The 19,376-nt window shown below is 42.6% G+C and overlaps 1 protein-coding gene across 3 annotated transcripts in view; it reads right to left on the reverse strand.

Moving 5' to 3' along the window:
* Positions 1-18,993, reverse strand: part of TBC1D12 (TBC1 domain family member 12) — a 45,114-nt gene extending 26,121 nt beyond the window's left edge. For 2 of the 3 annotated variants that reach the window (XM_040606868.1, XM_040606867.1), the window contains exons 1-2: positions 17,990-18,990; positions 252-375 (exon numbers count right to left, since the gene is read on the reverse strand). In XM_040606868.1, the coding sequence (XP_040462802.1) occupies positions 252-375; positions 17,990-18,831 (966 nt within the window). In that variant the 5' untranslated portion in view covers positions 18,832-18,990. Of the gene's footprint in view, positions 1-251; positions 376-17,989 lie in introns of all 3 variants that reach the window. The other variant, XM_040606869.1, reaches the window with a different exon arrangement.
* Between the last annotated feature and the right edge of the window lie 383 nt (positions 18,994-19,376).

Raw genomic sequence — 19,376 nt, forward strand, 5'->3', positions numbered from 1 at the left:
AAACACTTTTTGAACATGTATCACCTTTTTATAATCACTGAGATGTACTGAAGAATGCACTAGATAATCATAAAACTCAAACTCCTCAGTAACTACTATTCTTCAGACAAAGCCCCAAAAGAGCCTTCCCAGAGCACGCCCTGGTTGTATAGTAACAACGTGGAGATAACAGCACAGAACTGCAATATTTATGCATTAATTACTATTTTTTTTACAGGTTTTGTACCTAGACTTGTGAGAAGTTTACTTACCTGCTGAATAATTTTGGAATCTTTTGGAAGGTTTTCCCTTGGTGGGACTTTTCCGAACAACTTCCAACCAGGAGCGCTTTGGACAGCAGGCTTGAGTTCCTTCGTCCTTTTAGTGAAAAAGTTTCTGAAAAGAGAGAAGGATTTTCTTTTTGTTTATTAGAAGCATATAAACAAGTTATATTCGTACACACTTACATTTCTTTAAAACAAGTTCACCGCTGTAGAGATTTACTGCTCAGCAAATGCATAGTGTGCTACCTCCTTTGCTTTCTATTATACTTTAAAATAACTAACTCAAAGTGGAGCAGCTTTCATTACAGGTGCTTTGATGCCAATATTTGTGTTTAACACTCAGTTTTACCTCTGAATTCAAAGATACTTTATGCAATATCAGAGCTCTTTTAATAATAACGGACACTTCCTTAAATGTAAGTTCACAGCATGCAACAGCTCTCGGACTTTTGCTTGGGGTTTGTTTCAGTGTATCTTACAGAGCTATTTGAAGGCTGAAAAGAAAGCAGCTGGAAATCACTGTGTAACTTATAGATTTGAAAACAAATGGTGAACCATTATTTCTGCTAACATTTTCTGCAATCTTCACACCTTCAACTTTCATAACATGGGCTAGAAAATCAGGGAACATGCACAGAAGCTTCAGTTTAGCAGATAACCTTTGCCAGTGCCTAAAGCAATTACACTCAAATAGGCAGATGACTGCATTGCTCTATCACTTCTTAGAAAGCCAACCAACACAAGAACATATTAGCAACCATTTATCTAAATACAAGGCTGTACTATATTTGATTCCGACCACAAGCTCCCACAGAGCATGCTAAGTACAAGTGCTTTGAAAATTAAAGTGTATTTATTCTGAATGTTGGAAAACCACTTTCCAAAAACTTATGAATAACTGAGAGGGATTAAAAGTTCAGTAGTCTGTAAGGTTATTTTTCAGGATGCTTATAAGTTGACCTCTGGTGAACAGAAGAGGGGCCACCTTTATTGGGAGATGGTTTTGTGTAGTGCTGACCAGCTAACCGCGTATGTTCACACTCTTCCTCTGGAAAGAGATCCCCAGGTATATTCTTCACTTAAAGCATTTGCTGTATTTTTAAATACATTTCCTTATCAAATTGAATACAGTCATGTCTGTGCACAGAAAAATCTCTTGGCTTGGCCCAGATAGAAGCAGCATGATTCAACAACCACAGTCTGTCTGAAAACTGCACAGTTGCTCTTACATCCCAGTGCTGCCAGGGTTTCTGACCAGGCAGCATAGTTTTACAATTAGGAACTGTTAGCATTTCTAAGACGTTGTATAGCTTTCAAATACAAACTATCTTTTCAGTTCCCAGAATGGTTTTGTTCTTTGGGAAACAAGCAAATGCCTGTCACAAAACCCCCTTCTGTGCAAGTTTATGTGAATGGACTCTACAGATACTTGTGTGTAGTTGAAGCTCTAGCCATCAAAAACCAGCAAGCTGGGGAGAAGAAGTAGATGCTGAAAAAATGTGGAAATCTCCCAAGAGCTAGTAAGCTCAAGACTAACAGTCCTGTGGAATCCAGGAGAACCTAGAAACTCAGAACACCAAGACTCTCCTTGCTCTGTCCAAGGCCACCAGCACACACTACCATCAACAACAGCTTGCTAAAGAAGAGGAAAAAGACTGCATTCGAGAAAGCAGCAGCTGCTATAGGCAGGCAGGGAGTATGGAATTACATATACACCTGATGAAAGACAGCACCCTAAGAGATTTTTTTGAACACTCACACAGAAGCTCTCAGTGCATCAGTACACCCTGCTACTTCCGTGGAGGTCTCCCAGCTGTTCTTCCAACCCAGTGAGTAAGCACATTTGGGCATAATTGCTTTCACTGTATGAATATTTACCTGCTATTAATAGAATCAAGCTGTTGCTATTAATAGCACTTCATTAATACAAGGTGTACTAGTAAGCATTGGTTCTGATCCACACATCCCACAACTGTTCCCACCAGTGAAATTTGCAATATCTTATTCCAGCCCTGTGGAAGCAAACTAAGTATCCACAACACCAAACTAGTGGTTTCTGACACGTGACCTGGAAGGAAGGACTGATGAAAAAGCCAAGCCACGTACCAACATCTGACAGTCTCTTTTGTTCTCTAGTCAGTCCCAGAACTGCATACCATTAGTGAAATGAACAGGTCCATCCATAAAGAAAAAAAAATACAAAAAGTGTGCTTATGTAAACAACAAAGGCTCATTTCACAAGTACAGGACATGTTTTACAATGTTTTACGTTGCCTTCAGGAGGGAGGAAGAAGTGTTCAAAGACCCATCAAGAAAACCAGACAAAGTATCCTAAAGACAACATGTCACTAAATTCTACACTATAGCCTTGCCTTAAATCTGCAACTACCGCAGCAGCTGTATTTCAGCTTAAATGGAGATTTACTTCCCCAAAAGCAGGTATGCAGGAAGATACATTCTGGAGTACCAGTCTTGAAATGCAAAAGAACTCATGCATCCTGATTTCATGGATAGCAGTAACCACCTGGTCTCTGCACACACTACAGAATGCCACCATGATCACCTGGGAGTTCAGCTCCACTGCTTCTAGCACTGGTGGAAGCTGAAAGATGTACGCTTTAAACATCAATGGCAATCTGTCACTGCATCAAAGCTGTTTTATGATTAACCAGGAAGCTGGTAGATTTAAAAAGGAAAGCTTGTAAACACACAGAAGGCTTTAATAAATATTTCTGTACAAAAGATTTAGGCATGCTCATCGCTCTTATCAGATCTGGGTTTTCAAATTCTTTAAACAAATATAACATTAAAACAACTTTCAGAACATAGTCCCCACCATAATGCATCTCAGGGGTTTCTTTAATATTCTTTGGTGTACTGAATTAAGCAAAGGCTTGTTTCACTTTTTATGAATGCCACAAGTGAAAATACACAATTTTACTTTTATTGATTAGATATTCATTGAAGTCTGTTACTGAAGAAAGAAAAAAAACCTGGTCAAACTTCGTATCATGTCAGAATAAACCTCACCTAGGAATCCTAATCCAAGAGAAATTAATGGGAGGTTTACAAATAAGCTTTGCTGAAGATGGAAGGACACATTTAATACATTGTTTTGGCAGCTAACAGTATCACATCTGATGTGTTGTTGACAACAGTAAAACCTTACAAAAGCCCTGTTAAGGAACAGCATCTGTGAATGCTTACAAGTTGCATTCACTGACTTGCAGGAAGTGTACTAGATTTGACATATTGGTTGCTGCTTAGAATATTCATGAGTTCCACTGATCCCAGGAAGTCATCCATTGAGATGGACTTAAAAGTCAGTAGCGTTTTGGTATAGAATTTCAAAATCCATTTGAAAACCTCAAAATTCCTTAAAAAGAAGCCTACACTTTACAACTGAATAATGCTTTCTGTTGAAAGAACCTGTGGGATTGAAATATGAAATCAATTCATTGAATTAAGCTCTAGTTTACAAAAGCCTAGTGGAAAAGTTGCAAGGCTTTTTCCCTGCTAGTTTTATATAACCACAATGGAACACATATTAACACTCTCAAACGACACTCAAAAATGTTTTAGTAGGTGCAATGAAAAGTTTGAAAAGTAACTGAAGTGCCACAGAATAAGAAACAATTACTGGCACATACCAAGACTTCTATTCCTAACATGGTTTGGATTACACTATACCAAAACTTATAGGCTCTGATCACAAAACTACAACAGTAGTAGTAACACCTATGAGTGGCAACACTTATTTAACAATACTGCTTCAACTATTCCTGCCTGTGCCCACAGCATCCTGCAGGAGTTTCATCATACTGAGAGTACAGTAACTCAACGATGTTAACCATTTCCACTGGTGTCATTAATGTGATGTTCTAGTAATAAAATTGCTTCTTTCCACTCTGCTTTTGCTTTTGAAATCACTCCTTTGCGGCTATTTAAGATAAATCAGTGAAGTCTAAAAGCAGTTACCATTGAGTCTCAGAAGGGGATATGAGGAACTTGATATTTTAATGGGATTTTGTTTCTTTGTTTGTTTCCCTTGGGGGTTTGGCTTCCCCTCCAAAAAAACATGAACACAAAACTTTTTTCAGCTTTTTGAGCTAGCTATATGCCAGCCCAAGAGGATGACATATTTCCAAGTTTTAAAGGAAGTTACGGGAAAATACCAGAGACTATTACTTCAAGCTTGATCTTAAATTTCATCCAATGCCAGACTAGAAACTGGGCTGCCATATTTGCACAACAGCTACTCAAAGAAAGCTGAAGTGCTTTGAATAGCAGCAACCATGAACATCAGCTGGGAGGAAAGGCACCAGGCTAGGTAAAACTCCAGCACTCTGCCTCTAGGTACAATGGATTCACCTCTCCACAAGACCAAGTAGCCTTGCAATAGTCTTCTGTTTGACCTAAAACATCAAACTCCAATCTAGTTTCAAGCTAGATGCCATTTTGCTACCTCTTTCAAAGAGAACACATATGGATCTTCTCTTTCTACAACTCCACTGTGTGCCACTAACAACAGGCTTTAAGTATTTTGCTGCTCTGTGCATCCCAATAAAACCTGAAGTTGCTTTCTTTCCCAGTCCAAAGGCACATCCTTAGGTTTGAAATCTTAACTTTGAGCCTCAACAGAGCCTGCCAGAAGAATCACCTCTAATGACTCAGAGCTCTGATGTTGTTGAGATCTGGCACTGCATTATTGGAAGCAACCAACTTCATTTACTTCCCATTTTCCCTAAAATTCCCACTTGAGTCCAGCATTCTTAACAACACTTGGAAACAACGTTCAAGCCTCTATCTGCCTTTAGTCCTCCAGCTTTAAAACCAGATATAGGTCCTGACTCATCTCTCCACTCCCTCTATAAAACTAACCTGTAGCCTTCAAATCATACATTCAATAACACTTGCGAAGTGCCAGCCCCAGTCTGGAATGCTACAGGACTAAAGGAAGTCCTTTGGTAGTTCAGCTACTCTAACCTGGTAGAGAAGCCGGAGCACGATTTGTTCTAGAACTACAAAGGAAAAACAAAACAGTAGTTTTGAGATCTGTGAACTGCAACTAAGTTGCAAGATGGCAAGCTGAAATGCAGTCCTGGTGTGTGTAACTTACTCGCCATTGTTGAGGTACTTCTAATGTAATTGCCTAGGAAGGCACCCTAACCGTTTAGCCAATGAGTCTAGTAATGCATTTTCAATCAGATGTTTAAAAGGCATAGCAAACTCAAAGATAATTATTTAGCCAAAGCAGACAGGTGTCCTAATGCCGCCTCCGCATTGAAGGAAAGGTTGTAGCATCATTCTACTTCTTATTAGGTGTTAAAAGAATCAAATCACTAGAACTCCACCTTTAGGCTCAAGCTTCCCCTGTTCTGCTGCTTTTAGTTACCTATATACAAGTTTCGGGTACAGAAGAAGGTTGGGTCTTACACCTGAGCCACTTAAGATGAGTATCAGTATGAAGCATATTTAAAATGAGCCTACCTTTCTCCAATTTGTTAACCCTGCAATTCAAGAAGTGACAAAAATCAAGTGATATCAACTACTGAGACAAGGATATGATGTCAGGAGAGAGCATAAAACACTTAATCATCATTACTGTTACACCTGAGCAACCAAGCATGCTTCCTTACAGTTCAATTTACAAATAAGTCTAGTGCTGCATCATGTTAGACAACAAAAACAACTGCGGGCATCCCTGGAAAGCAATCCTTGCAAAATGTGAAGCATGGCACCAAAGAAACAATTTTTTCCAAATAAAATATTCAGGATTCAGGTTTATCATGAACAATGTGTTTAAATCTTGATGCTGAAAGCCAGGCTACTATTCTCTAATTTACTTACCTTGCAAGGTAACTTTGACCTTGCTCAAGTGTTTACTTACTGATCTACAAATAAAGCAGTTCCAACAAGTGACCTCTTAAGTTATATTGGAGTACTAAAAATGACGTGTGTTGTGGGTTTTTTTGAAAAACAAATTACTGTTAAAAGATTTTTCTGACTTTTACTTTACACACAACAATCTGATTTAATGTAATTTTCAATCAACAATCATCTCTTCTCATTGCATCCACCTTCCATGATCTAAGATAACAAGGAAGCACTGAGAAAACAAGATCTGAAAGCCACTAGAAATTACAAGAAGAGAAGGTTGATTATATTTTCCTTTTTATTAAGCATCTAGTACCTGTTATTAGACACTGCATAAGACAACTAACTCTCTCCTGTTAAATCCAGGGAAGCAAGACACAAAACAGGAAGTAACCGGCATCACACCAAGAGCATCCTCATTCTATTGTATATAACTTTTCCTACCAGAATCACAAAGGCTTAGAGGTGGAATCCAGCATGGAATTAATGCTACAAATGAGCAGAGAGTTGTACAAAAACTAGTCTAGGCTTTCTGTTTGTTTTAAATAGTTACAAAAAATGCAGTTAAAAACCCTGGAAGTTGTACTTCTCTGCAATAACTAAGGCACTTTAAAAATCCACTGACTCCAATAAAACCTCTGAATTTGTAAAAGGAATATAAAGTAACAAAACTCATTAAAAACTGTACATGTATCACAATATATCTGATTTTGCATCTCCACACAGACTAGAGTTCTGCTTATGCACACAGTCTGTTCTTACTCTATCCCTATGCCAATTTTTAAATAAGTTTCCCAGGCCTACCAAATAGGCCTATGTTTGAAATTTGTTGAAACTGTAATTAGCTGAAAGACAAACTGATAAGGAAACTACTTACGTACCTAACAATCTTTATCCAGAGAGCTGTATCAGTGACGAGTTAGAAGAGGTATGTCCCAGGAATTGTTACAGATGTGTATTTCCTGGTATAGCATTAAAATGAATCATTTTGACTTAAAACCATACTTTCAGAAGTCTGCACAAATTCTAAGGACCCCTTCAAGTCTGCAATTCCATATTCCTTCACGACTATAACAGAGCATGTAAGAATTGTTACATTCACACCGGTGTGTTTTTACCACATGTAAAATGCAAAAGCTGCTTAAGAACACAACATAATTTTTCTTCATACTCTTGTCTGTTCTGTTAAGGTCTTATGTGCAACAATTTGGAAATAAAAGCAGAAAAAAACCCCATTGCTTCATTATACACAACTAGCTCCTCTGCTTTAAACAAGACTTTTCAATAATTTACATACAGAAACAAATGTAACTCAACTCTAAGCATAAATAATGAATCATTAAAAGGAAATAAAACCTTTTTGGCTAGCCACTTACAAAGATTGCAGGGCAACAAAAGTAGGATTCTATTTTTACACTTTAAACTGTTTATATACAGTTCATAATTTGTAGGAATCGATAAAAAAAAGTGTCCAAAAGTTATAATGTATGTTCAAAGTGCACACAGTAAACTATTTCTTAGACCAATGGGTAAATTGTCATTGCTCCACCGTATTTTGGATTCAAATTATGTGACACTGTCCAGGAGCTATTTGCTCACTTCCACATGCTTGTATTTTCTCACATTCTTAGGTATGGCTGGAAAAGTGACATGAACATAAAAATACTAAGAGCAAATACCTCCTACTTGAAAAATATACTTTTCAACTCATTCTTTACTCTCACATTTCAACCTTAGATTTGTAACTTAATATCCAAGTGTTTTTAGGTTTAGTTTAAAATTCTTAACATGAAGATTTAGAATGAAACACTAATAAATTTAAAATTTGTTACACAGTCTACATTTTTAGTTTCAGTAACTTAGACTAGCACATTGAATCAAAAGGGGCTGACATTTATATGGTTGCTCTGAGCACAAGTTTCCAAGCTCTGCCCTGTATTGGAGGGGAGATGACCAAACTCATTTTACAGTTCCCATCTTTCACCACCTTGCTACAAGAAGCTAGACGCCAGCTTCTCTTTTAGATTTTGTTACCGCCAAACACTGATCTATTACAGGATGTTTCTAGTTTTAGCACCTTTTAGCAGTACAAAGGTATTTTCTTTCTCTCCACACCAAGACAATCCAAAGAATATCCCAAACTACCTTCTCCAAAGGAGCTTCAATGTTTGCATCTGTAATGCTCTAGAATTACAGTCTTAAGTGCTATACAAGCAAGTTTTTGGTTGTGTAGCACTTCTTCTCCCAAAAAATTAAAATAAGGAAACCAAAAAATCCTCACCAGAAGAACATGCATCTTCAGGAAGACCAAGCCTGCAGTATTTTTTTTTTTTTTTAATGAAACTGACATTTGTGTTGATGTTACTGATCAACTAAAGCCTCAGCTACTATTAGGCGTACCTGAAATCTAATGAACTGCCAAAGAGTAGCTGGTAAGCATTAAGGGGCAGGGAAGAAGAAAGTTTCTCACCTCTTAGAGAGGACACAAAAATGAAAACAACTATTACGGCACTGCAATGAAGAGACTAAATTAGATCAACCCTATTGCTCCAGCTCCTAGTTGATACCCATTCCAAAATGGATTTACAAATTCTGCTGGCAAAACAGCTTTACTGCAGGTACACAAACACTTGGGAAGTTGAGTTGAAAGCATTTAGCAGTATTACAGAACACTTACTGGTAAACTGTATTTTAACTGGCTACATTTTACTCTTAAAGAGCTGCTGCACAGGTTAGCTTTAGGAACAGGCTCAAGCATTCAAAAGCGTATGCAAACAAGCAGACACACATGCAAGGTAATAGACATGGTTAAATTTCACAATGCTCAAATACAAGAAGAGTAGAAAGAAGATAATCAGTGTGGAGCTCTATGCCAAACTATTCTATCATCTTCATATTTAGTCTGACAGTTCAGCAGCTATTTTGACACTACATCAAACACCATGGTCAATCTTCGGTAATAACAATCGAATGTCACTTGCCCACAGAATCTAAACCAAAATCCTAGGTCACAGCTGCAAGATATGAAGAACTGCTACCAGTTGACTCCAGATGTTCTGCTGTTTCTTGCATGGCCAGGAATACCTAGCCAGCAACATACCCTAAGCAAAACGGTGCTGGAAGAATAAGACCCCTTCCTCCCACACACACACGTAATGACCAAGCTGTTTCAGCTTCGCTAAGGAGAAGCCCATGTTCCCGTCCTTTCACCAGTAATGTCCTGCGCCCCCTTCTGCTGCATCAATTCAGAGACTCTCCATACCTTGCATGTCAATTCAATTCACTAATCCCACAGAAAACCATCCACATTTTTTCACTCCCCAGCTTAATGAGCTGCAGCAGCTCACAGAGGATCAAATAAATACCAGAAGCAGGGAAGAGACATTCCCTTTGTTTCCTGACAATAGCAAATTCTTCAATCGGTTCCCCAAGCTATCTCACAGAAGTATGAATGAAGCAAACTACCTAAAACTGTTCTGGTAGTGACTCACTTCCAGTCAAGACTAAACACACCAGCTTTATCAGGTCAGTCACTATACCTGTAGTCCAAATGTTCCTATATGACGTTTTCAAGCCAAAGGTGAGAAAGATTTCCAGCCTTTGACACAGCTCACAAAGTCTGTGAACTGTAAGGTCATATACATGGCAGAGTTTTTAGAAGACTGTGTCCCAGGAAATGGTGATGCTTACTACTCTAATCAGCCTGGTTATACCTGAGTTAATGTTTTTCCCTTCTGGTCCCAGACAGAACACCTGTAGAGCACTCAATTGTGTAATACAGTACTACAAAGTACTACCATACTACTTTTGTAGTCACTTAGTGTATCAGGTTTCTGCTGCAGTTAGCAATTCACAATATACTCTATGTCACTGCTTCAGTGATAAATTACAGAAATACTACAAAATGCAAGAATCCATTTTTGATCTGCTAAGACAGCTGATATTAATATTTAAGAGCCTGATCCCTTTCAGTTTTGCTTCACGGCTTTTTACAATGTGAGGAAGAAATTTCCCCATCCACCATTCTGCTGCCTACAGAATTTGAGGAATAGGAAGGAACTTGCAAAATACCCAAAGCTTACAACAACAACAAGCTAGAATCACAGAATCATTTAGGTTGGAAAAGACCCTGAAGATCATCTAGTCCAACCGTAAACCTAACGCTGCCAAGTCCACCACTAAACTATGCCCCTAAGCACCACATCTACATGTCTTTTAAATACCTCAAAGGATGGGGACTCAGCCACTTCCCTGGGCAGCCTGTTCCAATGCTTGACAACTCCTTCAGTGAAGAATTTTTTCCTAATATCCAATCTACACCTCCCCTGGTGCAACATGAGGTTGTTTCCTCCCACCCTATCACTTTTTACCTGGGAAAAAAGAAGAGCCAAACACCCATCTCACTGCAGCCTCCTTTTAGGTAGTTGTAGAGAGCAGTAAGGTCTCCACTCAGTCTCCTTTTCTCCATCCTAAATAACCTCAGCTCCCTTAGCCACTCAAAGCAGAAATCCTTTGTGCTCTGGAATCTCCACCGCTTTTCATCTCACAGCTACCAGATGCCCAAGCACCTTTGGTAGTTCATGGTTTGCTTGTGTTTTTTAAAGCATTCTGGCATCCAGCATACAAACAGCTTCATTATTGCCCAACAGCAAGACAGTCAAGACCCTATATTAATGGATGCATTAGGCAACTAAAGCAATACAGGCAGGACTGAGCTTTGAGGGGTCTGAGACCTGGTCAGGTCCAAGCTTTCCCTGCTACAGAAAGCAGAGGAGCCAGCATCAACAACTCTACTGCTCTTGGAGCACAAGAAAGATGCGTAAAGTACACCCTTCTCCCATTGCATCTTCCTCAGCACATCAAACCAGATCTGTGGCAGAGGCGGCAGCCGCAAGCCTGGGTTTCCATGGCTCCAGCAGAGGCAGAAGTGCTGCAGATGTTTTGTTGCTCTCAATATCTCTGGTGTCTTTTCTCCTTTACTTCTAGGCAATTGCTTAGTTTGCCTATCCCTAGAGCTGGCCTTCAGGAAATTTTAGATCAACAGAACTGTCCTAGGTGAGGGGAGCCAACAAGGCAGCTTTTATTATACTACATGATCAAGAGACTCTTTCAATTACCTGAGAGCACGTTAAATAAAAGTTCCCAATATAACAGTGGAAATTGAACATGATACCTTCTTAATAAAGGAGTACCTTGAAAAAGGATGGAGAAAAACTGAGAAGAGCTTCATCCTATAGGCTACAGGTACTATTTTCAGGTAAGAAAGCAGGAAAGGAATTTTCAAGAAACCCAGCCTGAGTGTTTGGCTCTCAAGTTCTGGAACAATAAAATCATCTATGACCATCAAAACTAGTTTTCTACTAATTAGAGTCATAAGTTCACCCACAGAACATCCATCCACCTCTCACACTGCTACCCCTGTGCCAGGTCAGAAGCAATATGCTCTGCAGGTGGTTTGCACAGCTGACTGGTTTCTGCAAACACAGAGGCAAATCAGCAGAGTTCGTCTTTTGCAGGCTCTCCTTATGCTCAGCCTTCATTCAAAAACCTGTGAGATTTTTATATTTGAGTCCTCTTAGTCTCAGAGAAGTTTGACTGAACCTGGCTAACAGGCTACAGTATTAGAGAGATCAGGCAGTAACTGCCTAAGCTTCACTTCCTTAGAAAGCAGTAATAAAAAGGCTGAGAAGCACAGCACAGCCCCAGGATAAGAAGCTTAAAGCAATGCCTACCACCCAGCCTAACAAACTTAGTCTTTCCCCAGCTGAACAACAAACAAGACCAATAAGGGATAAAAAAGGATAGGCTTTATATCATAAACATCTCAGCAGTTCCCAGCAACTGATGGGAGGAATAAAAGTTTTTGCATCCATGTGAATGAAACGTGACCAAAACCCTTAAACTCCTTTTTTATTCTTAAACAATCAAGACAAAATAGCCTAATGAATAATGGAACAGCCAGGAGAGCAAAAGCATAAAACTACCATTTTCTTAGAGGCCAGCTGTGATTAAAGCTACCTCCTTTGGTTGTTGTTGTCCATGTAAAACATTCTCCTTTTAGTCATAGCCTATTCAGAAGAGAGTCCCATTCACTTTGTCACACTACTATCAATATACTGAGTCTGTAAGAAATTCTGGGACACAAACTAAACAGAAGAGAACAAGTAATGAAAAAGACCTTCTGTGAAATGAATTGGGTGAGAAGAGACTTTCAGGTCAAGTGTGAATGCCTCTGTAGAACACTCCTTAGCAAAACAAGCTATGACTCCAACAGTTTGTAGCGCACACTAAACAACAGATTCAGCTGTTCAGCTTCCAAAAAGACCACACACAACCCCCAAAAAGAATTACAGCATGAGTTTAAGGAGAATTTACTTCAGGAAAAATCCTATTAGACTTAAAAGACTCCCTGTACAAATATATGTACCAACATGAAATACTACAAGGTCTACGAAGAAGAGCAGAGAAATTGCTAATACTACTTTGGGTAGTTTAAATCGATGAAGATTATATGTATGGCTCTAAGGTCTTAGAAGTAGTATCTATTTAGTCAGCTTTTTAGAGGAGAAAAAAAACCACACAAACAAAAAAAGATGGGCTGCAGACAGAAGTTGGAGCAATATAGCAATCCAACACCTATCCAGAGCTAAACGAGCATACAGTTCCTTCCATTTGCACACCTGAAATTTAGTTTTGGTTTGCTACTCAACAGACATCGTAACCAAAATGGTAACAGAGGTGCACAGCACTTTACAGACTTATGGTGAAATACCCATTACTAATGTTTTTCAGAAACACAAAACTCTCTACAAGCTATACATCAGGAGGCCTGGGAGTGAAACCTTCTCAAACAGGCATTTTCAACTCATTGACCTTGAGGACTTTCATGAACTACTTGGAACTGGTTCACTAAAAAAACAAGGCTGCAGCTGTATAGATTTAACTTGCTACTTTTCTATGTAGACAGTTATTAAAAAAATTGGGAGCAAAAAAAAAATAAAATTCTGCGCATTCATCTTCAAAGTTTGCTACAGTCCGCTTTACTCTGAAGATTACATTTACTTAAGTTGTCATTGTAGTTATTCATATGACCAAAAGCCCAAAACTGGTCGTAATGTCACAACTTCGTAAAATGAATCATTCTTAGTGAACAGCGAATGACGAATCTACAGAGAAGCTTCTCATTTTGATAATATGAACGCTTCTTCCTATTTATATCAAGTTAATTATGTCTCTAACTCAGGGAAATAGAATACTGTTTGAAGTTAGCCACAGATTTGGATCCAGGTGCTCTTGCCTACTTTCTCCAGTCAACTTTAATTCAAATCAATTACAAGTAACTGCTCATTCACTTAAGTTACAAGATTGCTTAGAGAAAGAAAAAAAAATAATAAAAAAGACTAATAAAGACAGAAAGGTGAAGAGTGCCCTCACAATTTTGGGGAGAAAGCTTTGTTGTATTCACTTAGCTCCTTCTCTCTAAAATATTGTCAGTATATTTCCTTGACCTGTTATAAGCACTCTGCACTTTTTTTTTTTTTTTTTTTAATCCAGACAGGGCAAAAAGGAAACCCAAAATCAAAAACAAATACACAGCTCTTTTGGTATGTCAGCAAGAACTGACCAAGATATAGACACAGGGAATAGAGGAATATAAATTAAGCATTGTGAAGTGCCCCCATCAATACGTTCTCTGATCTTTACACAAAGAGAAGGTTTAAAAGATCTGTTGGAACTAGGGCAGCTCATTTCCCACTTGACTCTCACTTTTGACCAAAACTTCACAAAACTGATTTCTCCTCCATAGATGCACAGTATATCCCCTGCAGTTTCATGCTGATTTATGAAACAGAAAAGGTCTGCATACAAAGAGAAACATCCACAAGATGCAACTGTAGACTAGGTATGCGTCTATATAGTGCAAAAAGCTGCAAGTGCTACTTAGCAATAAATTCAAATATTAACTACAGATCGAGAAATATTAACTATGTACACAAGTAACAATATTCAGGAAAGTGAACTTCTCTGCAACTCTCCAGTCTCTGTCAAGGACATTTAAAGGAACAAGAAGATTAGCAGCTTTTGAAGACCTACTTACTTACTGAACCACAGAACTGTGTTTACAAAGAGGGGGGGGAAAAAGGTGTGGGCTTCAGTGCTTTCTCAGTTCTTTGTTCCTACCTATACTGACTCCCTTCAACTTTCCATCATCTCCCCAAGTGAAGATTTTATAAAACCTCTGGACAATAAGCACAACCTTTCTGGGTGAGGAAGGATGAGCCTAAAGACAGTTTTTATAAGCATGTGTGCCAACTACCATACATGCTTACAATCATTACACCTACTGCTCACAGCACATCCTAAAGACCTATGAGAAGTGTCAGTTATGAATTAAGCTCTCTGCAATTTCATCAGGAAAACTTGTTGGATTAACTATGAAAAACAAGTGTTTGGGAAAATGATGCTTTACTACAGCATAAGTATTGCTGCTGTTGTCAACAATAAGCCTTGAATCCAGGAGTGAGAAACTTTGCCAACTACCAGATACCTAAATTTATCTGCTAAATACACCATTCAGAAAGGAACAAGCTGAGAAGATACCTGGTACCTACATGTAGAACTATGAAGTATAATTCATCTTTAAAAGAAGTTCAGAAACACTGTGGCTTTATCTCAGCTCTGGAATACTCACTGCTGCTTGCCCTTCTTGGTTTACTGTTCTGTTCAGTATGTGCTGCTTTAAGGGATAAAGAATACTGCCATCAAGGTAATCATCACGGCTTTAATTCAACTGTCCACAGAACATTCCTGCTCACTGAACCACCTGTACCCAACAGCAATCCACTGGGGCTACCCAAAAGTGACCCAATAACCAAGTAACAGAGTGTTGCACTTAGAAGCTGCTATGTAAGACCACGAACCAGAAGAACAGTGCCTATACAGGATTGTATTATGAATCATACACAAGGGTACGAAGCAGTGACAGGTGACTTTCAAGAAGCCACTTAATGCTCTGACCATAACAGTAGCACAGTGGAGACAAGTGACCATAGTCATGCAGTTTTCCTTGCCACGGCACTCTGCTCCACATACCTCTCATTTACTTGAGGCATCCCACTTCACATGCTGAGAGAAACAAAGAGGTAGAACAAAAAGACAGCAAAACCAATTATTTTTAAGTTAAAAGTTGTCAGCATTGATTTGACAGGCTTAATAATTTGGCACAAATACAACTTAAGATCCCAGGGCCAAATATTACACCTAATACTTACCTGAGAAAAAAAGCTTTAATCGTTGATGTAAACTTTCCCATGATCTTAGAACAATTATTACTGACAATCTCGAGGGCGCATCCATTCTTCCTGTCATAGAGCTGTGGTAAGATGCTGCTGTTAATAGCTCCTTGCTTTTTCCCCTACCTCACCTCATCAGTTTCTCCTCTGGTTCAGTGAAACAAAGACAATTAAGACTGATGATTTCAAAGAACTGCAAAGCAGGGGCTAGTCTAATAACTGAAGAGCTGGGAACAAGCAGCTGGAAACAGCATCCTCCTAACCAGTATCTGCCCAGTCAGACAAACCATTCGGTCATGACAACTGCAACAATGAAGCTTTCACACTGAAGGCAGCGGCACTTCCCCATCGCCTTCTCTCATTTTTTAAAATAACAGCAAGAAACATCCACCTTTTAAAAGAATCTCCATATAATTACGACTATTAGAAGAAACAATGGGAGCTACCAAATTCTGACCAGTTTGTAAAGAGCATTACAAGCGCAAAACATCCTATGTAAGATGCTTCAGGCTGCTGAACTACCCGTGTTTAGCACTTCCAGTACATTTTCTTGTACACTGTGGGAGCCAGTACAAATTCTGACAAAACACGAGTTGTTCTCTCTTAGCAGGTACGTATGCTAGAACACGGCTACTCAGTACAACTAAACTTTGGGGAGCAACATCACTTATGGCTCTGTGCTCATTCAAAAATATAAGCAACCATCTGCTGAGAAGCTTCTCAAAGAGGTACAGTCGTTACCAACATTCAATCAGAGGATAATTTTTATACAATTTGAGTCCTCATTATTGAGAGCCAAGGTATTTCTCTAAGAACTAGAGAGAAATCCACTTACCATAGCAACTATCAGTTTTGAACGAATCTGAGCAGCTAAAGAAAGTGAGAAGTCTAAGCTTTTAAGTATCATAAATAGTTCAGAACACAGGAACTAACTACTCAAAAAATTATGGAAGTTTTATTACCACTTTTCTAAGCAATGGAGACTACAAATTCTAGTATTACCGTATCTACAGACAAATCTATCCAGGAAGAAAAGTCTAGGGTAGTTTTTAAAACAAACAAATCAGTAAAAGTGGCCTTTTATTAGTGGATCTCATTTTGGCTGCTCAGATGACACCAGCTGTAACTAAGGCACTTTTTGAACATAGAGGCAGAGCTGAAGGTAAAGCCTCTACAGCCAATATTGCTCACCAGGCCAAATGCACAAGAGGCACAGCCAGCTGAGCCAGTCACGGGCTACAAAACTGTCTCTCTGGCAAATCCTTTTTTTCACTGAGGTGTCAGCAGTATAGCTTTTACCAGGATAGAAGCAATTAAATTTTTCCATGTATTACCCAAGCCTTCACTGAAAACAGCAAACGTCAGTGTATACTGACAACAACTACTACTGCACAGCAAGGTCAGTCTTCTCTACCAGGAAAATTCTCCAGCATTTCATTAAGCTATCACTCTGGGGCAAAAAGCAACAAGTACCAACGTTACTGGTCAAACAACTAATGAGACAAAGGAAAAGTAATATGCTACAGTCCACATAACATGGGGGGGGGGGGGGGGGGGGGGGGCATTCCTGGGAGGGAAGAACACTAATAGTGGGGACTAGCGAGACATCTGTCAACCCATCCTTGAAACAAAGTGGAGGCATCAAACTTACCCTGCAACTGCCACTATCCTTATCCGCAGGCAGGAATCCACCTCTCCCTTTCCTGAGGGTTAGCAGAAGGAGCCTACTTCTCAGTTTGGGATCCTGCCTTGACATCAGACATCTCCTATATAAATTCTTCAGTGAATAGATTTAATCTCACTCTGTTTTCTCAAAACACTAAGAGACCTGCTGTGCTATTGGATTGACTGTCACAACAATAACTATAACCCCGGGGTTTTGGAGAATCAGAACTATTAGAAGTTTGAAAATTAAACTCCCCTCTTCAAACGTAATTAAAGTAATATAGAGTACGCTATAAACTATTACAGTAAAGATACATCTCCTGTGTAGTATGTTAAAGAGTGAGTGATGCTGGATGTTGAACAATTTTTGATTTTGTGCTAGAAACCCAACAGAAGGCAAATTAATCCGAGCTCAAAGCCCAGTCCTTGAAACCCTGCACGCCACGCTTTGGAATCAATAAGTAAACTGTGCCTACGCTATCAACAAGCAGCAAAAGCTTTACGAGCCTTTGCAACTCCCACGTTGACTCTCAAAATCACCCGAAAGTAGCTTCCAATACCAACAGATTTCACCTTATTCCGCCAGCAGTTTCAGCAGAACCACGGCGCTCCCCCGGAGCGGGAAGCAATCCCAGTGGGAACTCCACGCAGCCCCCGCAGGAGCGCCGCGCAGCACACCACCCTCCGCAGCGGCATTCGCTCGGTGGCGAAGGAGCCCGTCGGGGCAGGCACGGCCCCCGCCCGGCCAGCAGGACGGCGCCGCTGACCCCGCCGCGGTCCCCCGGCCAGCCCGGCACCTCCCGCCGCCACCCGGCCCGCCAGCCCCCAGACCCGCCCCGAGGCCGGGCGCTGCCGGGGCGCCGGTACCGGCCCCGCCGCCCGCTCCTTTACCTGGTGAAGAACTCGGCAAAGCTGCTGCCGGCGCCGGCGATGCCCGCCCGCCGGGCCCTCTCCGCCGGCTCCTGTGGCGGCGCCGGGGCCTCGGCCGCCGTCCCTCCGTGGGGCAGGTGCTCCGGGGCGCTGCGGCGGCGGCTCACCTCGTAGGTGTTGCGGGTGTTGAGGTTCACGTCCGTAAAGGCGAGGGGCGCCGCCGGCAGGGCAGCGGGCTCCGCCCGGCCCCGGGAGGTCCGCACGCCGGGGGCGGCCTGCGCCCGGCTGCCGGCGTCGTCCCCCGGGCCGAGGGGCAGCGGCGAGGGGCTGCCGGCCGCCGCCCCCCCGCGCCGCTCCGCCTCGCCCCGCAGCCGGCAGCTCCTCAGCGGCTCGTCCAAGGCGGTTCCCCCGGGGCCGCCGCCGCCCCCCGGGCCGGGCGGGCAGGGGAGGCAGCCCCCGTTCTGCAGTTTCACTTCCTCCGGCCCCGGCTCATCCCGGCCCGGCTCGGCCCGTCCTGCCCGAGGGGGCGGCGACGACGGCGGCGGCTCCTCCGGCGGCGGCAGCAGCAGGAAGCCGACGTCCCCGTTGGTCATCCTCCCGCGGGGGCCCACGGCGTAGGCGGCCCCGTTGGCGGGCTTCTCCGGGCAGCGCTTCCCGCCCGCCGCCGCGACGGGGCCGAGCGCCGCCAGGTACCGCTGCAGCAGCCGCTCCTGCCCCGGCCCGCCGCTCCGCCGGCTCAAGCCCCGGTTCCCATCCCGCTCCCCGTCCTCCTCCTCCTCCGCCGCCTCCTCCGCCGCCTCCTGCCGGCCCGCGGGAAGCACAGCTGCGCCGCCCGGAGCTCCGGCATCGTCCGGCCCCACCATTTGCCGCCGCGGAGCCCCGGGGATGCCAGCGGCACAGCGGGGCGGGGGCGCGGCCCCCCCGGCGCGGCGGGGGCCGAGGGGGGCGGGGCGCGCGCGTTCCTCCGCACCGGCGGCGCCGCGAGCGCTGGCAGCCGGCGCCGCTCACCGCGTCGGACAGCGGCCTCGGCGGGGGGGCAGCGGGCCCGGCTCACGCAGGCGCACGGCGCCGGCGGAGGCCCTTCCCCCCGGAAAGTCACCATAGAGAGGCAGGGCCGGGACAGCGCGCCCGCCCCCCCACCCCACCCACCCCCGGCAAACCACATCCGGGACCATAGAGATGCCAACTAGACAGGATCTGCCCCGCCAGAGCGGTGCCTCGGAGGCCGCTTCCCCCACCCCCCCGTTACCGTATTCCGGGTAAAGGCTGGCCCCCACGCAGCGCATACCGCATTCTGCCGGCGTGCGGCGGCGCGTCCCGGGTTCGCAGCAGGCGGCGGGGGGAGCCGCGGAGCCCCGGCACCGGCTTCCCCGCGGGGCGGAGCCACCCGCGCAGCGGCCGCGGGGCG

Source organism: Falco naumanni, chromosome 9 (genome assembly GCF_017639655.2).
Source record: "Falco naumanni isolate bFalNau1 chromosome 9, bFalNau1.pat, whole genome shotgun sequence".
Taxonomy (NCBI): Eukaryota; Metazoa; Chordata; class Aves; order Falconiformes; family Falconidae; genus Falco; species Falco naumanni.